This window comes from Pungitius pungitius, chromosome 10 (assembly GCF_949316345.1).
Source record: "Pungitius pungitius chromosome 10, fPunPun2.1, whole genome shotgun sequence".
Classification (NCBI taxonomy): Eukaryota; Metazoa; Chordata; class Actinopteri; order Perciformes; family Gasterosteidae; genus Pungitius; species Pungitius pungitius.
Window position 1 is genome coordinate 5392030 of NC_084909.1, and position 21672 is coordinate 5413701.

At 45.2% G+C, this 21672-nt stretch overlaps 2 protein-coding genes across 2 annotated transcripts; one reads left to right on the forward strand and one right to left on the reverse strand.

Annotated features, from left to right (window-relative positions):
- Positions 1–392: 392 nt before the first annotated feature.
- mospd2 (motile sperm domain containing 2) lies at positions 393–13814 on the reverse strand. The gene is made up of 15 exons (XM_037488549.2): positions 13351–13814; positions 13201–13258; positions 12438–12593; positions 11411–11497; positions 11110–11264; positions 9797–9857; positions 9646–9684; positions 9438–9562; positions 8927–9094; positions 4684–4799; positions 2771–2864; positions 2341–2437; positions 1914–2034; positions 1713–1815; positions 393–945 (listed from the first exon to the last, which is right to left on the reverse strand). The coding sequence occupies exons 1-15, from the start codon at positions 13381–13383 to the stop codon at positions 793–795; spliced, it is 1566 nt and encodes a 521-aa protein (XP_037344446.2). The 5' UTR covers positions 13384–13814; the 3' UTR covers positions 393–792.
- fancb (FA complementation group B) lies at positions 13803–19436 on the forward strand. Its single transcript, XM_037488547.2, has 8 exons — positions 13803–14876; positions 14975–15130; positions 15236–15325; positions 15602–15730; positions 16400–16593; positions 17084–17535; positions 17612–17852; positions 18233–19436. The coding sequence occupies exons 1-8, from the start codon at positions 13959–13961 to the stop codon at positions 18675–18677; spliced, it is 2625 nt and encodes an 874-aa protein (XP_037344444.2). The 5' UTR covers positions 13803–13958; the 3' UTR covers positions 18678–19436.
- The last annotated feature ends 2236 nt before the right edge of the window (positions 19437–21672 follow it).

Consider the following 21672-nt stretch of genomic DNA (forward strand, 5'->3'; position numbering starts at 1 on the left):
GCGTCCCCATCGCTCAGGGCGGGATCTTGTTACAGATACCGGCGCTTCCCACTAAGCTACAAGTGGGTTGTGCCACGTCTTTGTACTCGCCAGTAATTGCTTTGGTATTTTTAGTTTTCCTGTGTCGGGTGTTAAAAAACAAATGGAGGAGATGCTGGAGACAGATCTCAAGTGGCTCCTTGGGGTCGGAGTGCGGAGAGGTTTCGCAAGGTCGTACACTGCTGTGTTTTCAATTAAGACACCTCTGTGCTAATGAGGGTTTATTAGAGGCTGTGAATGCTACTGCAGAGCAAGACTAACGAGAGGCCGAAACGTCTACATCACAGGATGGGGGCGGCTGTGTAAATGTTGTTTTTAGAGGGTCGTGAGCTGAAAACATGTTCAGTAAAAGATAAGTTGACAAAAAGAATTTATTTTATATTCTGGAGATTTGCATAATATAAAAAAATGTACATTATGATCAAAAAAATAACTAATTTATACCTACATATTGTGTCTTTTGCAATAAATACACATTAATTTCTCCTTGTTTTTTTCCCTCAAAAAAATGATTACATGTCACATTGTTGAAAGGGTCTCCTTCGTACTAAACCCTCAGGTGCCTGAAAGGAGACGAGTACACTCTCCTCCTACGGTGAGTCCACAACAACTCACGTCCCTCCTCCCCTCCATGACAACAGCCCTCCGGGGGGAGGGGAGCGCTCAGGACGAGCGTCCCCCCGGGGGGGGGGGGGGGTGTCAGCGGTGGCCCAGCGGGAACCTGTGTGCGCGCGCGTGTGTGTCTGTGGTCCGTCAGGACGGCCGCTGGGAAGCCATCAGCAGGTGGACACACAGCAGGTTGAGCACCACGAGGAGCAGCACCAGGCCGATGAGAACCTTCTGCACCCACAGACACGTGTTCAGCTTCTGCTCCGTCCGCGCGCTGCAGGTCATCAGGCGCATGAGCTGGGGGGGGGAGGGGGGCAGGGGGGGAGAAGACGGGTTCACTGACCTGGTTTATCAATCCAACACCCATGTAATGGAAGTGGCAGAAACAAATCACGCTGTGAGGTACCATAAGTGAGAAACAGAGTGAACTAGGAGCGATCCATTTCTCAGTGTTGGATGAGAAGGTTGATTCCTTCTCATTTCTGTGTGAAACGAGCTCGAGTACAAAGGCAGTTTGCTCATCCTGAGGACTGGGAGACGGGGGGTGGGGGGGAGGGGGGAAACCACTAGCATGGCTTTCTACTCAAAGATGCACGGATCGGCGCCTCTAAAAAGCGGGAAAACATGTTATGTTTGGTCTCTATGATATTCATTTGTAATTATTTAGTGTACGGATTAAACGCATGAGAAGCAGTGTTAATTAGCAGAAGGATGAGTGGATTTAAAAAGGGACCGACCCAGGCTTACGCCGCCCCCCCTCCATTTCCAGTCTTTATTCAAAGCTAAGCGAACGGCTTCTCTGTTACAGCTCCAAAGTGCTTCACCCATTCTCTCACCGAAAGCATTAAGCGTTAAAACGGTGCATTATTTATAAATGCATGTTGATCAAAAGTGTTTCAACGTTACCTCGGAGAGTGTAAACCAGGCAGATACTGGACAGACAAACTAACAAACCTACACCTTATACGTCCTGATGTGAAATCTAAGTTATCGTCCCGTGCCTGAGTGTCAAAAGTTTAACGACTCCATTACAGCGGAGAAAGATGCCGTTGATGGGGACTCACCGCGCTGTTAAACTCCTGCTGGTCGCCGGTCCCCTTCTCCACGGCGCCGTCTCCGAGAGCGCTATCTGCTTGTTTAGCGCCTTCCAGAACGTGACAGCGCAACCTGTGGGAGAGTCACGACCTAATGAGCGGGGGGGGGGGGGGGCGATGCACGCAGCGCATTTATTGACACGGCTACTAAAAGCAGCTCGGGGGCCACACCTGTGTTCCATGACCTTGGTCTTTGGGACTTCTTTCCAGAACTGTGCGAGTTCTTGTGATCCAGCGTTGTCCATCTCGGCAGCCATGACCAAAAACCGGTCCTGTGGGGAGGCTTGAGAACCTGCGGAGGAACTTTTTTTTTTCAGTAGCTGTGAAAGCTATATTTTGACAGCATTGCGTGAAGAACCACAGCATTTGTGTATAAGAACATTGACCCTGTATACGTAGCACAGCCTAACCTACAGCTGACATGTCAGTGCTTTAAAAAGGCCAAACAGATCAGAGTTGCTTTCATAAGGAGACCATTCTTTTGTCCCTCATGAAATATGTATGTCAGGCACAGAAAAAGGTACGGTAAAAGGCCGGTGCGCGTGATTATTCTGGAGGTTCAACCGTCGGCTGAGAGCGCAGAGCTAAAGTGCCGTACCTCCGTGTAAGGACACCACGATCTCCACCGAGGCTCCGGGGTCACAGCAGCTGTTGCTGGGCTTCACTCGGTACTTCTCGGGGGCCGTGGTCCGTACCTGTGGAGACACCAGGGGCAACCTAAATAAATTGCATTCATTCTTATTGTTGAATTCAAATGTTGAGGCATGAGAAAAATTGCGTTCTTAATTTCTTACACCTAAATTCAATATCTTCAAAATTTGTCTGATAGAAATTTGAATTGTAAATAATATTAAAAAAGAAATGGGGAAAATCTTCATCATTTTATGAGAAATTGGCATTTTGCTTCAGGATTGCATTCAACTAATGATAATTATAAAAAGGTATAGTTTCGGTTGATCAATCAAATATAATAATTTCATGTAGAAGTGTAAAATGAGTTTTGTCAAGTCATGTCATCACTCACTCACCTTGAAGGCCAGCTGATTTTTGGTAACATTTCCCAGGATAATGAGGCATTTCTTCTCCGTCTCTGCAGAACCGAAGCAGAGCTCCTCTGCAGGGCTGCAGGGGGAATAAAAAAAATATATTATGGGTAAAGAAGGAGAATCGAGTCTGAGAAAAGTGTCTATTGGAGAAACTCAGTGCAGATTCAATAACTAGATGCAGAGAATTGTTTTCATTTACTTCACAGTAGGCTTTCTATATGCTTTCCCTTGGGTGTTTTATTACAGCAGATTGGCCTGCTACAATTCCTGTACCTGGCAGCAATGTTTTGCAACCAAAATGTGTTAAAAACACCTTCCATGGTTGAATCACAGAGGCATTCCCTGAAGCAAAAAAAAAAAGAATGCGTTCTATCATTTTGGGGGAGATGTTCTGTTTTGTTTTCCACAAAGTATGAATCACATTCCAACTGATACGAGTCACAGGAGTAGATGACGAACCCGTCGGTCCGGTTAACACAAGCAGAGACAACATGCTGTGGTAAGATTGTTCAAACCTCTCCCTCAGCCCTCCGGCTTGCTAAATATTCTCGACCAGTATGGGTGTCTGAGGCGGTTCAGTTGAAAGGCCACATATGGGGGGCCCTCTAACAAGCAGCATTTTCTATGGCCCAAAATCAAAAGTTTGCCTCAAAGGGCTTTAGAATGCGTACACATGCAGAATCGTCTGTGCCGAAACCCTCACGTGGGCACAGGGGAAAAACAGGCGAGGGATGGACAGAAGGCACTAGACGTCATGTGTAGAAAATGAACAACATAAAAAAGGTGTACAACACGCTCGATGCATTCAACAGAAATGATTTAAATTGCCCATTTAAATTGAGACTAGTCAGCAAGGTGTGAGGCAGGACCAGTGCAGGGAAGACCACCCAGCAGATGTAACCAGATGTAATAAGTGAGGAAGGTTTAAAGTCCAACTAGAACGACATCTTTTCTTCCTTTAAAAAAGAAAAAAATGTCACTAGGTGTTTGATTGCCAGCTGCTGTTAGGCTTAAACTTGATGGAAACATGTTGTTCATCTGGATAACTGCAAAGAAAAATGTAGGCAAACTTGCTTCTCCAGTCTAACTCAGAATCCCATTTACCAGCCTCGGTGAACCCTTTTTTTTGCATTAACTCGGCCTGGAAGAAATGACCAAATGGATGATCCCATCTGCCCAGTACGTGTAAAGCTCCTCATTGACGCAACGTGGCCACGTTTCGCAAACCAAAACGGAACAAAAAGGTCTATTTTTTCCCTCTGCGAAGCTCCCCTGGGTTCTTCTCCCCAGCGAAACAGCTAGGAGGTCTGACGTTAACTTGCGCTCAGTCAGCCGTTGGCCTCAGGAAACCTTTGGCAAACACAAGATCAAAGCCTCCCCTTACTCCCTTCTAAAGCCCCCCCCCTCCTCAGCCTCAAATGAAGGCGAACAGAGCTCAGAGACGTGATTGCATTTAAATCTACTTATCACTACGATTCACAGCCCACAGCTGTCACAATTCTCACATCAAAAAGCGAGCGCTCCTCAAGTCGACACCCACTTTGCAATCCAACGACGGCTCGATTAAAAACACATGCGGGAGGCGACAAATGCTCCTCTGACAAAAAAGGGTTAATGATGGATTATTGGCCCACATGTGACCCGATCAATCGGGGTACGAGAAAAGCACAAAAACACATCAATAACGACTCTACGCTTTGAAGCCACTATGCAAAAGCAATAGAAATGTTGCCTCTTGCAGAATATAATAAATCCGGGCACGGTGACCAAAAGCTAAACCCACGGGTCAATGTAGTTTATGAGAGTTTGTGAACTCGTGTGTGGAGAACGACCTGTTGTTCCCCTTTAATCAACCGTCACACAGCAAAGGGAAGTGAAGAAGGGCACGAGCCTACCTAACATCGAGCAGGGGGCCTTTGAAGGTGGTGAGTGGCTTCCTGGCCCCTTTGGTCCTGGAACTCTCTCCCTTATCGTTGTCCTCAAGCCTCAGGCTGTCTTCCAAGAAATTCACCTGAAACAACAAAAAGAGCACATAATTTTTAAAACAATTACAGAGCATAGCCACGTTATCGTTAAGACCCTTATCCGTGAAAACAGAATGTTTGACCCTTGCCCTGCTTTCTGAGAAAGCTATCAGTCAAGCGCTTCATCAGGGCTCGACGGTCATGTGTAATGATTAATTAAAGTGGTTCTTCTCAAAAGGGTCACGTTGCCAAAACACATGTTCTTTGACTGAGAAAACCCCCCCATGATGACTCCGGAGTCCCCTCTAGTCTCTCAAACAAATAACCGTGACCAAAAAAAAAAAAAAAAAAGAGGAAGTTAAGTGGGACTAAGTGTCATAGTATCCCTGACACACGGGGTACTTTCACTTCGGTAAAATCCTCTGTTCACTTTGATCCAAGTCGTCCACGAGCGGATCACAAGATCACAGAACAGATGACGGGGCAGAAACGGTGAAATGTTTGCCTCAGCGCTGAGACTAAAGTAAGTTGGAGGAATGGTTCGCTTTCGGTGTTGCTGCCACTTTGTATTGTGAAGAAAAGATGGGTGAGTGAGTGCATTGTGTAAGGATGGAAGGGGGGGGGGGTGTGAGGGCAAAAGGTGAGCTGACTCTACATGTGATGCAAACATGAAGAACATGTCGTCTTTGTTCAAAGGCCGACTGTCATGCAACTTCCACAATGAAGACATCGAGAGATAACCAGCTGCTGATGAAATATCTTCATTTATTCTTCATTTTAAAAAGAGAAAGTTTATCACAATTAGATTTTAGTGTCAGTAGAAAAAAATAAAACAAGTTCTTAATTAGACAACATCAATGAAATAGGCAGTGTCACGCAGTTTTTAATCAGCTTTGATTGCATTAGTAAAGGCCAATGGAAACATTTCCATTATGGATTAACAAAGAACAGAAGAAATGTAGTTATTTTGAGAAAAGAAAATCACGTGAAGATAAAATTTGAGAACGTCATCACTTTGATACAGTGAGTAAAATATGTGACGCAAAGACAAAAATAAAATCACTGACAATTATACATTATTCCTAGCTGAAATGGTAATGAAATGAGTGTCATTCGATTATATAGTACAGATCAAAATAATTAGCTACATGATAAGTACTCTCGTGAGACAAAGACAGGTCAATGAGGTCAACTCTCAAACGTGCACAAACTTGGTTCAAAGCAATGCCTCAAAGGCAAACATGGTTAAAGCTTTAAAGTGTTAATAACTTGGTCTTGGGTTACCCCAAACACTGAGTAGCTTCTAAAATAGATGTTAAAAGAATACACATTTAATGCTATTCGTTCTCCAGTGGAGTGAATTTCACAGTGAAATAGGAGTAGCTGGAGTATCTTGCTCGGAGATATAGTGCAAAAGGTAGGCTACGTTTCACTTAGCCTACAATCCTTCATAACAAGGTCAGAAATGTTGGGGGTTTTCAACAGTGCAATACTATTTAGGGGCTGGGGGGGGGGGGGGGGGGGGGGGGGTGCACATGTGCAGGGGGGTTGAGATGACGTCAGTCGACTGTGCAGGACGTGCGCTCACAATAATTCAGTCACGTGAGCACACCTGCCTTTCCAGCCGGTGGAAATCTTCCGGACTCTGAGCTTCTCGTGTGGGTGTGTTCCTACACTGCCTTACCACCTCCAGCCCTTGTTTGAAAACAGAGAGAAAGGCAGTTAGCTCCCTGAAGCCGTCACGGTATACTGCCTGGAAGCCGGGTTCTGGTAGCACGCAATTGCTGCCCACAGAATTAATACATTTTCAGGGGAGCGTGTCTATTTAAACCGGTGCAGGTTCAGTGGGCCAGGAAACACGTCGACCAATTATACGCCTCGCAAGTCACATCAGGTGATGCTACCTGGCCAATCAATATTGTGCATTTTGCCAAGCGGGGCCCTCGACCCTGGTGCCACCCTGATTTCCACACAGGGGAGCAAACGGGAGAGAAACCAAACAGACGAAGTGACGTCCGGTGACAGAACCAGACTATTCTGCTGTCCATCACTTCTGCACCTAGTTCATAAAGCAGTAGGTCTCTCATGTTCTGAGACCACTACCAGATAAATCTGATCTGAGCAAACGTATCCCCCTCAAATCAAAAAAAGGCACAGAAATTAAACCTAAGACCCTGATATGATGAGCTTACTAAACAAATCAATTCACCGCCCTGCAATGATGTAAACGGAGCAGAACAGAGCTGAAACAAGTGGTTTTGACATGAATTTAAAGCTGTAAGGGAATTCATTTTTATTCAATTTTCAAAAAAGTACTTTGTTTCAGAGTCAGATTTTTTAAGCTATTTATCATGCCTTTTCTCATCTCTATTATGCCCCGATGTCTAATTCAATGACATCGTATTAATCTATTATTACAGTATATATTACTTCTAATTCATTCTGTTACATTTGAAAAACACCTCTAATTTTAACAATATTATTTAATTACTTATTTAATTTGATGATCAGTTGTGAGACGTTAACATCACAGCGCAAATGTGACATTGCGATGTTCTGCAGCTTTGCATGATGAAATTCTCCAACAGGACCTTGAGTAATTGTATTTAAATGTCCCTGCACTAACGGTTTCGTCACAGCACTCTAACCGGAAATAAAGTGAAGTTCATAACACAGTTCCATCTAAAACTATGGGTCCGACAACACGGCATGGCGTGAGGTGATTATGTGTGTATTTTCACAAGCATTCACCAACTCTTTGATGCCAACAAGCGGCTGATTTGTAAATCTAAATCGGCTGTGCATGACCAATGTGGCGCTGATCAACAATGGCAGCACTGTGTGTTTGTTGGGGCTCAGGGAGACTCATGGGAGTAGCTGTGGGTGACACAGCACCTTTGCAACAAATGCACTTTGTGTCCTATTGGCAGCAGGCTACAACCCCCCCGAAAACTGCAATCAATTTCAGCACAGTCATGTCCTAGATGAACTGTAGGCTGACTCCAAATCAGGCCGCCCTGAGCAGCAAAGCAGCACATTATCTGTAAATAACAGCTGCAACACCAAATAACAAGACAAGCCAAAAAAGCAAATGTATGCAACCATGATTGCATAATGAGAATTCAACCCTTGCTCCAAAAGGCCTTCATTGATGCCGAGCACAATCTTACATGAGCTAAATAAATGATTGAGGAGGGGATCGATTGTACGGTGCACATGGAGTGAAATGTGTGGTTAACACATGTGAAGTTCAGGGGCTCCCGAGTGAGCGGGAGCTTGACAGCAGCTGCAGGGATGTTCAAGACGAGGCCCGAGGGACATCTCGGCGAACGTGCTCCAGCTACAGCGGCAAAGAGCTTAGGCGCAGATTCTACAAAGCGTCTTTCCCCCCCGCCGCCCCCCCCCCCCTCGATTGTTCTCGGCGAGGAGAGAGCCGCCTACAGAAAATGAAAGCGCCGCACCCAGCTTCTTTTCTTACGGAGCGCTCCAGACTTTTATTCAAGTTTCAAAATCTGTCAACTGTTCAGAACAGTGACGTCGGCGTGGATGAAGCGCTCTCCCGGCACCTTGCCAGCCATTTCCCGCCAGAAAGGAAAAATAAATAAAAACGCTACATGGACACACGGCCGCAGCTAGCTGACGTGACAACGTAACCGTAGGAGAGGATGAGAGGAGTTTAATTGCAGCAGGAGACACTAAGAGTCACCTTCACAGGGACAACGAGCGGGCGCTTGACGTCTTTCAAATCGGGGACATTCCTCGCCACTTAATCCACCGCCGCCGCCGCCTCCTCGGAGCGGTCTGATTACATCCTGTAATCTCCGGCTCAACATAGAAAGTGAGTGAAGCCCTGGCCGTAGGGAGTATATATACTAACTAGCGGCCTGAAATGCCCCGGACCTTAATTACCGCTGGCTCAATCAAACCCAGTTTACTAGTCGCCTACCAATTTTACTAAAAAAAAAACCCAGATAACTGCTGACTCACCAACATTTTGATAAACAGCGAGATCAAAGCATGTCCGGCCGAAGGGGAGACTTGCGCAACACACCGAGCAGCCCTGCCTTACATTTTAGCAAATGAACACCGTGTACCAGGGTTCTGTCTTTTTTTTTTTTTTTTTAAACACACTTTGACATTCGTCTTCACACATATTACTGGATAGAAAATGTACCTTTTTGGGCTTAACCGCAATCTCAGAGCTGAAACTGGACTCAAGGGCATCTTTGCTGTCAATTTCCCCCTCTTTGCTCTCCGCCTCGTCCTCAATTGGTCCATTTTCACAGGTGGGCGTCTGGAAGTCGTCGTCGGGAAGAGGTGGGTAGCTGTACTTGAAAGGGTCCTGGAACGTAGCCAGTTGAATTATACGATTACACGCAGGGTTTTTTTTTTTTTTAAAGCGTGCCCATTGTCGAGTTCAGTTTTGGTAGAAATACGCAATTTTGTTCTGACAGGACCGCGACTTCCACATGAATGGAAATAAAATATGGCTTATGAGCAAGAGGCATTTTGTTGAACAGTTCTAGTGCGGAGAGCACACACACACACACACAAAAAATGTGTACATTACAAACCCTACTCAAGAAATCTATTTACTTGAAGAATCCAATGAAAGATCCATTCTGGTAAGGACAGTCTCCTTGGTAACTGATGAACATTCATTCAGAAAGAGGCATAATACACACCGTTCCACCCATGTGCGCTGGTAGGTACTCAAGGCCAATGAATCCCTGGATCTCAGACCTGGAGGCGAACTTGAGCTTGCTGATGGCCTCGGGACCCAACCACGACTTCACAATCTTCCATGCGGCTGAGACAGAAACATTGAGCTCAACATTTCATGATCTAATGACTATTATTCATATCAAATGTGATGGACAGGCTCATTCTCACCATTCATAATCCAAGGCATATCCACGATGATCATTTTGGCTGAAATTATAGAAAAGTTCAGAATAATGCTTTAAACATGTCACGGTTTGACTGAATAGACCCATGTAACATGAATATTGAAATATATTTGTTGTGCTTTTATAATACCTACATAAAAACTTTGGATAATAGATTTTGAAGCAATTGATGATGTACTTCACAAACTCCATGTCCTGAAACACAAAATGGAAAATGAGGATCAAATAAAATGGAAAATGAGGATCAAATACAAAATGACCACATTATGTTTTTAAAGGAGTGAATGTTTATTTGTTCTTAAGCGCTATATGTGGTGATCCACACCTCAAACTGCTCTTATAACGTACTCAACTTCCCCCAAATACTGCCTGAGAAGTCTTGAGGTATCTGAACAATACCACACATATATTCAGTCATGAACCATTTGCAATCTATCCATATATGGCACTTGCTGTTATATGCTGCTTTGTCATCATTTGTTTCCATTAGTTGGATCTAAACACTTTTATTGTATCAAAGAGATAACCTCCCTAAAAAACAACCAAAAAGAAAGACAGAAAAAACAGCTTACACTTAAATGAATTCTTCCATTTAAAAAAAAACACAATAGGCTTCGGATCCAAAACAATAACCTCCTCCACACACAGACGCATCCAATCATTGCCAACAAATGCTCATTACAGAGCTCAACTAAAGGCACACAGCCACGTGCCTCACTGTAAAAAGGTGAATATGACGAATGTCTTACTATTTTACGTTGATCATCAGCAGGACAGCCGATGTCAATAGCGAAAGCCTCGACGCCCTGACTAAACCCAATAATTGTCTAGAAGCCTCATTGCTATGCAGGAGACTCTCCCGAGGCTTAATGAGATCATACTGGCTACGCTGGCTCCCGCCGTGGACAAACCACGTTTGCTTTGCAAACAGTTCTTCTAATCTACTCATTTCTTATTTGGGTTGGATAGCCATTCATCATTTTTCTGTCGTGCTCGTGCACGTTTATTTGTACTTAATTGAGACATTTCTCCACGAGAGAATCAAACCAAGGAAGCGTCTGACAGAGAACTCCACCAAGGAGCTCACGCCTGCCACACCGCGAGTCCACGGATTAGACGCCACACTCGAAATTGACCAATGGGATCTAAAGGTTGCTTTAATCTCACATGTGTAAAACCGTCAAAGAGCATCAGCCCCTGCAAGACCACGGCTCAAGCAGCAGGAACAGTTAAGGCCACTCAAGTGCGTTTCAATGACAGTAACAAAAGGAAATGAACCTTTTCTAACGCAAGAGTAAATCTTATCTAATAAAGGGGGAATGAAGATGAAATATATATATATATATATATATATATATATATATATATAAATCAAAATCAAAGAGCATGAAAAATTTGAAAATGAATTACTGAAAAAAGAAAGAAGAAAACATTTATTTGGACTTACTATATTACCGAGGCCGGACTCTGCCATGTCAAACACAACAGTGAGTGGCATCCCCGGTTCTTTCTTTGCATACCGCTCTAGCCAGAAGGCGACATACTTCTTCTTGTCCATGATCGTTTTTGCATCCTTAACATGTAGCTTAACCTTGAACCAGACTAAGAAAGGAAAACAAATAAAGTATTAATAAGGATTTTAGTAGTTTTGAATTTGTGTAAAAGATTCTTTGCTGGCCATAACAGATATCTAACAAAATATAGAATTATGGTCTACTGTGTGTGTGTGGGATAAAACATGAACCTACAGAGCTTGTTGCCCTCTTTGTCATAGCCGTGGAGGTAGACAGCACCAATTTCAAACATCCATTTTGGAATGGTGCTCTCAGTGATATCTGAAAGACACAGGCAGACACACATTACACTCGGGTTTATTAACATAGTCTGAGAAAATGCGTCCAAACTTCATAAGTGCTATAAAAGGACAAGGCATTTATCCAATGAGCCATGGTGGTTTGTAAGGTTCCTACAGGTTTTACAGACAATTTCAATACTATGTTCAACTCCTTCAGAGGGAGAGAAAAAAGAAAGTACTCGTTTCACATGGATGGTTTTATATTTTTCTTAAAATCCAGGAAATATCTAGTAAATGATTAGTCATCGCGAGCACATAAATATATAGTTTTAGTTTTAATGTTAAAGATCCCAGTCGTTCTACTACTTGACTCGACTCTCTGGTTGAGTTGACAGAAAATACTGTGACACCACAGCAACTCGATGGCCCCTGATGCCCCTGGACAATAATGACATGAACAAATCACATTTACGAAAATACAACTGGTCTTCAAATTGAATTTACTGGATTAAAAGACATACAAACACTCTTAGAAATGAAGCAGAAAGCAGAATGAGGAGGCTTGTTCGCAGGGGAAGCTTGGGCATGGCGATGTGGGTGCTACGACGCACAATGACTCCGTGTCTGGATTCATCGCAGCGCAGCAAATACACAACCACCGATGTGCGTCACAAGCTTGTAAAAGTCGAAATGTCAACATTTCTAGCTTTTGACAGGCTTGGATTATTACATGCAACACATTTTGGAACTGACCGCAGTGCCTCAAGCAACAGCTATGCAAAAAAAATACATTTAGAAAAAACTGGTTTTAAAAGAACTGGTTTGATTAATAATGAGTAAAATTGTTCAAGTTCAAGATAAGAAACAAAAGCGTTTTTTGAATAAATAAAGTGAGCGTATCAAATTGGCGGTTATAAATACTTTTACCTGAAAAGGATAATTTCATATTAAAACCTATTGTGTTGAGCAACACCTCTTACCATTCACACCATATTCCTTTCTCCACTGAAGACTTTCATCGATCATTTTCAAGGCATCATCAACTACATAAAGTCTCCACTGCAGGTAGCCCTCAACCAGAGAGTCATCTTTTTGAAGCCTTTCCACATCTTTGGAGTCATATTTATCTGTTGAATCTGTAAACACAAAACACGGATGAATCACACGTGACTCCGAATACACAATGAGGTCAAGTACAAGGTTTCACTTTCAACTTCAGTGACCCCGTTGTGCTGCAAACTGAGTTAAAGTTCACCAGGAGAACATTACATGTCATTTAGCTGACGCTTTTATCCAAAGAGAGTGCATTTCAACCCCAAGGGTACAAAAGTGCAATTTCATCAAATAAGCCGACTTACAACTTGCTATAAATAAGAGCCATTATAAGTAGCACTTTTTAACATGTTTTTTTTTAGTCACGGTATAGTCTGAGAACATCATGTTGGACCCATGTGGGGTCTTAGTCTAAACTGTTAACTAACGTTACATGTGGCAACACAGAGCTAATGTTAGCTAGGATAGTTGAGGTTATCTGCTGGAGCTTATCGGCTCTGGGCATGTAGGTTAGGTCATGACGTTATTACGTTAACACAGTACAGAGTTCAGCTAACTTGTGGCGAGTTAAACCAGCACGATATTTAAAGTATGAAGCTGACCGTAACACCCAGATACAAATCCTTTTAAAAAGCAAGTATTGGTCAAAGTGAAAGTTAACGCCAGCTGCTTCACAGTGTCTGTATTTACCTTGGATGAACTCGTTATTGAATCTCAGTCTCGTCTCCTCAATTTTCTTCTCGAGGTCCTGCCAACACAGAGTGAGTTCATTAAAGTTACGGTTATAGACGCGTCTGCAGCTTTAACAGATGACTAATTAATAACGGTACTGGTCGATACCTGCGCTCCTTCGTGCTGCTCAAGTTCGGCCATCTTCAACTTATCATCGGGTTTCCCGTGTCCCTCTGTGCTAGTTCCCCGTTGAGCTAGCTTAGCTTAGCCAGCGCTCTTCGGCTAACGGTGAACTGAGTGATGTGAATCGAGTGTGTCACTGACGTCCCTTCGTCGCCATTTTGGCTCCGCCCGTAGCCACGCCCCTCCTCCACGCGGTCACCTTTGATTCACCGGCTGTGGCCACAGTTTGAACAGAACGAGCGTTGGGCTGTATCCGACTCTACGAGAGACACGTTTGTCTGATCACGAGTTACTCGTGTGAGAATGACGAGCGAGGTGAACACTTTGGTTTGATGTTGTCCCCTCGCTGCCGTTTACCGGCGTCTCACCCACAATGCACCGGGGCTTTCAGGAAGCGTTCAATATCGCTTGGCGCGCTGCTACGTTGAACACGGAAACGCGTCTCCTCACGCTCGCAAGCAAATATACAAATGCTACTCGTCGGCGAGACTTTCGTTAAACAAAGTGACAGCTCCCTGCTAGGCAATCACGTTAAATTGCGCTGTCAATGAGGAGGGATCGAAGCCGGTAGTCGCCCGGAGCTCCCTCGCAGCATGACGGAGAGATCGCTCTCGGAAGATTGCGCTCGAAATCACCATCGACTTTCCGCGCGGGGAAAGATAATCTTATTTGACTGTAAACGAGCCTCGGCCACGAGTGACGGCGATAGAAGTGAGTTAATCTTCCGCAGCCTTTCATTCGAGCGGGAAGCCAACGCGTTCGTGAGCGCGGCTGACGGAGCGGCTGTCATCGACGGGAAGAGGTCGGCGCGCGTCGACGTCGTGCGATGCAAATGTGCCACGAGCGCTCAGACGAGAGCGCGCGCGCCGTGTGTTTTGGTGGCCAGGAAGGGCGCGAGGGGGGCGAGCTTCCACTACAGTCTGCTCGCGCTCAGCGGCTCGAGCCGCCCGGAGCCCTGCGTGCAGTTTAAACTGCCTTACGAAATGAGGGAGAACGTGACCATCCTGCGAGGCCCCGCCGTGGCGTGGAGTCACGCCGGGGGCGTCTTCCACGCCTCCCCGCGCACCGCAGAGGTCAGGCGAACGCCCCTTCAGTGGTCCCACTGTGTTATTGGAGAACTCCCGCTCCACGAGGACCAGGTATTCGTTCTCGGGCTTCCCGCGGTCCCGGGCCAGGGCCCGAATGACGCTCGTGCCACCGGGTGTTTCGTCGAAAGCGGGCGAGTGTTCGACGGCAGTGTGATGATGCCGCATCAGTACGTGGGCCTCGCGCGGTGCGTCCTCGTGCTGTCCGCGCACAGGGTGGACGACGCGCTGAAGTCCGCGGTGGTCGCGGCGACTTCTGACGAGCAACTGGTTTCTTTTGAGGACGGCGCCGTGAAAGAAGCGTGTCGGCTTCCTTTCGGGCAACCTGAACTCATTCAGGAGGTCAACACCGGGAGACACGGCTGCCTGCTCGTGGTGTCTTTTCACCAGGGGCATGTATGTGCGCTGTGGAAGGACACCTTTCAGGTAAACTTTAAGGTTTAAATACATTTTCTTTTTGTTGAATACCTACGTTTTATTTGATTGTTTTTTAATAAACCTACCATGTTATACTGTCTCCCCAGGTAGCCTCCCGCTGGTCAGGTGTCACTTCTGTCCACGTGGACGACTTCCTGGGATGTGGAACAGACCAGATGCTGTTGGTTTTTAGCGATGAAGGCATGACCGAACAACCCCTGGGGAGATTTCTCCTCACCGACCTCTGTGGCATTTCATACTCTGTAAGCCACGCGCTTGCTCCCCACGTGCAGTGCGTCTGAACTGTTTGCGTGGACAGAACATCAGAACGCTGGTCATTGTGATTCATTTGAAAACGGTCATTTCAGTGTGGGCAGGACAGCGGGCCGCCAAGGACCCCATCTCCTCCGCCAGAGAACGATCTCCTCACCCTCCGAGCTTTGGAGTCCAGACTACAGGCGAGCATACGTTTATAGGCCACTACTGCAGTGGAAGCACTAGTCTTTCGGGGCTGGACAATAACTGCTTATCATGATGAGCAATTGTGTCCCGAGGGGATAATCAAATATATTAAAAAATTTGATAATGCTCCAATTTAATCCGTATAAAACCCATTGGGCTGCATAATACATTATCCTATTGTTATTCATATGAGACATTTTTATACACCACTCAGACACCCATTGTGCGTCTCATCTATTAACCCTCATTTAATTCCGCTCTCTGTTCTTTAGAGCGGCTTGACCGTGCTCCAGGAGCTTCGGGCAGAGATGAGAGTGAAGGACAGAGTTCTGCAGCAGTCGATCCGAGCGCTCACTGATGCCGTCTCCCAAGAAAAGACTATTCTCACCCGGCATGAGCAGGTACAGCATACACATACGAAGAGACTCAACTCTGATAACCCCTACCCGTTATGTACAGTATTGAGCATGCAATGAACCTGAGGTAATGGGAATCAAACCAGCAACTCTCTCAATCTTAATGTGTTGACATCATTCTGATATTTGCTGTTTTCCCGAAGACATTTATATTATAATGAAATGTCGGTATTTTCTGCATTTTGTGTTTTAATCAGTTATTTTCCTTTTAGTCTCGTAACTCATTAGGATAAGTTGTCATATTTGAAAAAGCGTCACGCAGGGGGCCGATGCGGTCGAGGATCCTTTTCTTGCCGAAGGTGTTGAGGAATGTCAAATCAGAGAGTCAAAACAAAAGCTGTTGTTGCTTTCTTGTCCTCTACTTCTACATTATTTATGCTTTTCAATACTTTTGTTGTAATTGCTGTCACTTCCCTGCTGATGCAACAGACACCCACAACAAATGGTGTATGCGTGACCCCGAACAAAACGTTCATAAAAGCTTTTTTTTAAAATTTTATCAGAATGATCAAACTGTTTTGACAAACTATCAGTTTTTATTATTTTAAATATCCGGTACATGTGTATCTGAGAAAATTGAAATGTCTGACTCAGACCACCGTTGCTGTCACACACATGTCGTCGATGATTGTAGTCTCTGTTCTTCCTGTCCAGGAAGGCCTCATTGCTCTGTGGGACTGCGAGGAGGAGGAGGAGAAGGAGGAGGATGATGATGATGATCAGTCAAAGGATGAAAAGATGCCAGACTTGCCAGCCGTGTCTTCAAAACCTCAAGTTGAGAAGCTGTGGCATCGCATCGCCGACGAGCGACTGGTTGTGGGAGTGATACTATCTACTGACAGCTCGACGTAAAGACGATTCTTTTTATTGAGTGAAATGTATTATATATGTATTTTGTGAAGATGAAGAATGTGTGGGGTTTTATGGATGGAGGCATGAGCCCTCTGAAATATCTCCCACTGGACATGACATGATTCCCATCAACTTCTCTTAATCTGTGTAAACAATACTGACTAATGATTTTTCTTTTTGGACTCTTTGATTGCCCTCAACTTGGCTAGATGTTCACCATGGCCACGGGTGTTCAGGATGTCTGCAATCACCTTGCGTGGGAACAAAAAGCTGTAGATTTCTCCACCCACCTCTTCCCGTGGGTTGTTTTTTTTCCTTTGAGAACAATCTTCTGATTCCCTCGAGAGCCCACATATTGCCGTTCTGATGGGCGCTCTGGTCCAGCTGAGGACACAGATTTTAGGGAAGGGGTTATCTTATTTTCAGTGTGATTACCTACTGTCAATGTGATATCTGATGGTTAGTGATGTGTTATTTTGTTCTCAGACCAGTGGCCAGTGTGAGCTTATCCATCCTGACGGAGACGGGTCAGGGCTCAACACCTGCAGTCATCCAGGCCCAGAGCCAAGTGTTCTGTCTCCCTGCGACCTGCTCTTCGTCTAGCAGCTCCTCCTCCTCCTCCTCCTCCTCCTCCTCCTCCTCCTCCACTGCCTACACATTCTTAGAGCCTGCAGCCAAAAGAAGCAAGCAGCACCATGCTGGGAGACCCAATGATCTCAACGCATGCCGACTGGCTGTGACTGCTGTGACCAGGCTGCCGCCTCTGTTGAACTCTCGCTGTGTAAAGTGCCGCGTCATGCTCCATTACGTCCAGGGACGAGATGCCTTTGCCGTTGTGAGCAACGCAACGCCGGTTGTTGTGCATTGCGGAGATGTTGCTCTAGACATCAACCACAATTTCCAAACCCGACTCTTGATAAAACCCGAACTCAAAACAGGTAAAATCACAAATGCCTGCAACTTGTGCTGTCCATTTTGACGCATACGTTATTGTTATCCTCTTTTTGTGCTCAGATGACACAGAAGAGGACTTGCTGAGCCTGATGGCACTGCTGGATCACTGGGTCTTCCGCATACACTCTCCCGATCACAGTTTAGACGATATAGATGGCTGGATTAACAATATAGCGGGTTGTAGAAGGATAGAAGTGAACCCTCAGTATCGATTGTTAAATTCTTCAGGACCAGCCGCTCTCATGCTGCTTCACTGGCATCAGATAAGCCCTTTTCAGGGGGATCTGTCTGTCCACTCCAGGTAAATCATTTCGATTTTGAGATATTGAGAACGCTGTGTTGTTTATGCCTTGGATGGACTAGAATTTTGACCACAATCATATCCTCAGTTCATAGTGAAACTGTGTATCTATGAGCTTTAAGATAACGAGGTAACTGTTTGCATTAAGCAAACCGCTTAAAACGACCAAATTGGATTTTTTTTATGCCGATGTGAGGCTTTTGGGAAAGAGGATGGTGCATGTGTACATTTTGTAAAGCCGTAAATTAAAGATTTTTGCCTCTACGAAATAGACAAATTGAAACTAACAACAAATGATCAAAAATACATGAGTCTTCCAAAATCATGTTTTCATTTAGTCATAATAACATGCAGATTGTGGCTTTGTTGTTCCTTGGCAGCCAGTTGCAGGCGCTCCAGTTCCTGCACTCTCTCTTGGCCCACCTCCCGCCCTGCTGCTGGATCCAGTCTGTCAAAGGTACAAAAGGACAGGATGCAGCTAAAATATTGTCTTTGGCTCTGGAGAAAGAGTTGGTGTCCCTCAGAGACTGCATTTCATTGCTACTTTGTGAAGAAGAGAAGGAGAAGAAGGAGGAGGATGAGGAGGAGGAGAAAAAAAAGAGGACCAGTTTTGGACACGAGGAGACCCCCGAGCCAGGTTCTGCGAAGGAGCTCCAGAGGCGTAGGGAAGCCTTTCAGGGGGACGTGGAGAGGAGTAAGACGAGGTTGAGCCCCCTGGTGGATGTGGCGAGGTATCGTACGCTGACCGAAAGCATGTCCAAAGTCCAGCTGCATGTGGATTTGGCCGCCCTGTTAAACACTCCAACAGCTTTGTGTGAGGACTAACGAGTTAGTCATGTTACCTGGACTGGGGGGTTGGCGCTGTCCCTTCGCCTGCATGTGTCTGGTGTCTCCTGTGTAACAGCCTCCACCCGTTTACACTGCACCACCTCCAGCCAACATCTGATACTGATGTGATACTGCTCTGTTCATGTCCCTTAAGACCCTGCGGGTTCAACAATGCTCTTCCATGTCTTCCATCGCTGCAAGAGAGACGCTTTGTGTCATGAATACAGGCAAACGGGGCGATTGGTGACACGGAGGTTGTAAATCTGCTGAGTGCCGGTAATTGACAGCCAGCTTTTAGAGGCAGAATACCTTCCCCTCGTGAGTCAAGTCCTGGTGTCTGTTTCTTATGGCTCTGCACAGGCCGTCTGCTCTAAAAGGCAGTTTGACCAAATAAACATGAAATCTTACTTAAAAGGACCCCAACTTCTCTGGCTACATGCAGCTTTGCGATGTGGCTGGAGTTTTTTTTTTCTTTCTTTCCCTTCCCCAGAAGGGGCTGAGGAACAAGGATGTGCAAGCTACTCTTATCGGTGTAGTACTTAGGACTCCGTCTCAGGAGAGAAACTTCCCCTCTTTTACACCTCTTTTCCGCAAGTAAAAGCTTCCACAGGACTCGCCGCCCCCAAAAGGGAACATGGCCAAGACAGCCCTTCGGAGTGAGTGAGCACTTTGTGGCGGTAACTGTGCAGTGGGTTAATGAAAGATGAGAGGAATGTGTTTTTTGTCTCCTTTCTAATGGAGGCAAAGGACCCCCCCCCCCCCCGCTTTGGGCTCAGCTAGGTTTTACTGCTGTGTCCAAGTTTAGCGAGTACAGGAGACGGGTCTACCAAACACCTCGTTTGAGGTGTTTCCCCCCCCCCCCCCCCCCCCCCTGTGAGTTCTTACGCAGAGGATGCTTTGTGAATTCTGTACAGTGGATAACACCGCTAAAGGGTAAAAAAAAAAAGACGGCTATCTAGTAAAATGTATGGCTTGTAGTCTCATTACTGTCTGTTAACTTGTATTAACTCTGAGTGGCGGAAGAGAGCTGCAGGGTTTCCACTCTCCACTGTAGAGCCCTCACTTTAATAGGAAATGAAAACGTGGTACATGGATTATATTGCTGATGTAAAGCATCCCAGACATGGAGAAAACAAAAATCCACCTCCCGTCTGGCTTATTGATGCAGACAAATTGACATTTGATGTAGTCCCTCGTCCTCCGATGTGTGTGTTGTCAGCCGTCACTTTGGGCATCCTTTGCCACCACGAGCAGCAGCAGAACTGACGGAAAGCTACTCGTACATATTTGAGCTTCAAAACTGACATTAAATATGATTTATATATATATAACTATTTTATAGTTAAAGGGTTCTGAGTGAAATGATCACCAATTATATTTTTTTAAAGACCCAGGTTTTTGGTTACAGCATTTACCATTTCATGTCCCACCTTGTTTGTGTCTGTAATATGACTGATATAAACATTTAACAGCATTGGAACTGTATTCATTTAAATGTATTGTTTCATCTAATGTGACAAGTCGATGCGTTGCGGCTCATGCCTTTAACGACATGTTGAGGCACGTTTGCGTCGCCGGTGTGATGTCCTCTGGACTCAGCGGGTCAAAGAGGGAAGCCATTGATCGTCTGCAACGCAGTCCACAGGAAGTACTGTGGGTACGTTATTCTGCGTGCATGGAGCGCACCGGGTCCGCACCTGGGGGCTAAAGAGTTAAGGAGCTCACTTATTAGGACATCTCACCAAATATTCAGTGCAACAGTATTCCTTGAGGTACATACACTCTTTGAATTCTAACTAACATTTAATCAAAACACCCTTTTATTAAGCAAGATTCTAGAGAACGTTCCTAGTGAACGCCACAATTGATCATCTAATCCCGGTTTCTCATTAAGGTAGTTTTTCATGAAATTACAGAAACAATTACCACTTGCTTCCAGAAAACTCCTTCAAGATCCGTTTCCAGCTTGGGTAGTCTCACAGAAATTGTGTTTTTCGGACCTTGCTTGTATATTTAAACGGCCCCGTGGAGACACAAGGTTCGCTGTGGTTCTGGCCAAGGCTACTTTGAGCAGGGGAGGGGAGATCAAACAATCATGGGCTGTCCTTCAGTCCCTGTTCTGTTGTTGAAGGTCTTTCATGAAGAATGAACAGGAATCACAGATTTTCTGCTGATTCTATTTCTTTGGCAACCTTTTGGCGAAATCCTGCCCCGGTGTCTTCAACCCTATTCATTTACAGCTTTCCCCTCACACAGGCCTTCTCAATTGCTGTTGCTATGGCAACGCTCATTTCTTTCCTCTCCCAAGACCTCACAAAGCAGTCTCCCTAAACCTTAATGAATGATGGGAAGTTGTTTGCCTTCTTAAACACAATCATGAGCTGCAAATTATTTTCCTTTCATAAGCCGTTATTCTAAACTTGATTGAATATGCAGCGATGCAAAAGCATTCATGCAAACTGCAACAACGATGGGCAGAGATGTGTGTCTCTGTCTGTGAAACGGATGCCGTTTCTACGCTGGGATTGATATTATTGATTAGTTTATAATCCCTATGTGTTGTGCCTTAAAACGGTAGGTGATTCACGCAACATTTCAAAGGACTAGCACGGACCTGTGTTATTCATCTTTAAATTAACTTAAGATTGATGGATCCTGGCAAAACCCACAGTATGAAAATGACCTGCATTACCATAACGACAACGTAATCACAGGACATCGAGAGGCGGTGTGTGGCCGCTCTTGTCTCTTTAAGAATAAGATATTTGGCTAATTCATTGCTTCTGTTTGAGCTCAAGTTCTGTAGCATCTTTATTGTAAAATGTCAATTGTCCCCTCACATCTATGAAAGCCTTGTATTGAACAGATACATGAACCTCTGGAGCTACCGTGTGAAGTCCGTTACCGAGCATTAACGGGAGCCCCGGGCCGCCTGGCGATCCATGGCGCGTGTCATCAACCTGACTTAAGGAGACTTTTTTTCGTTGTTTTT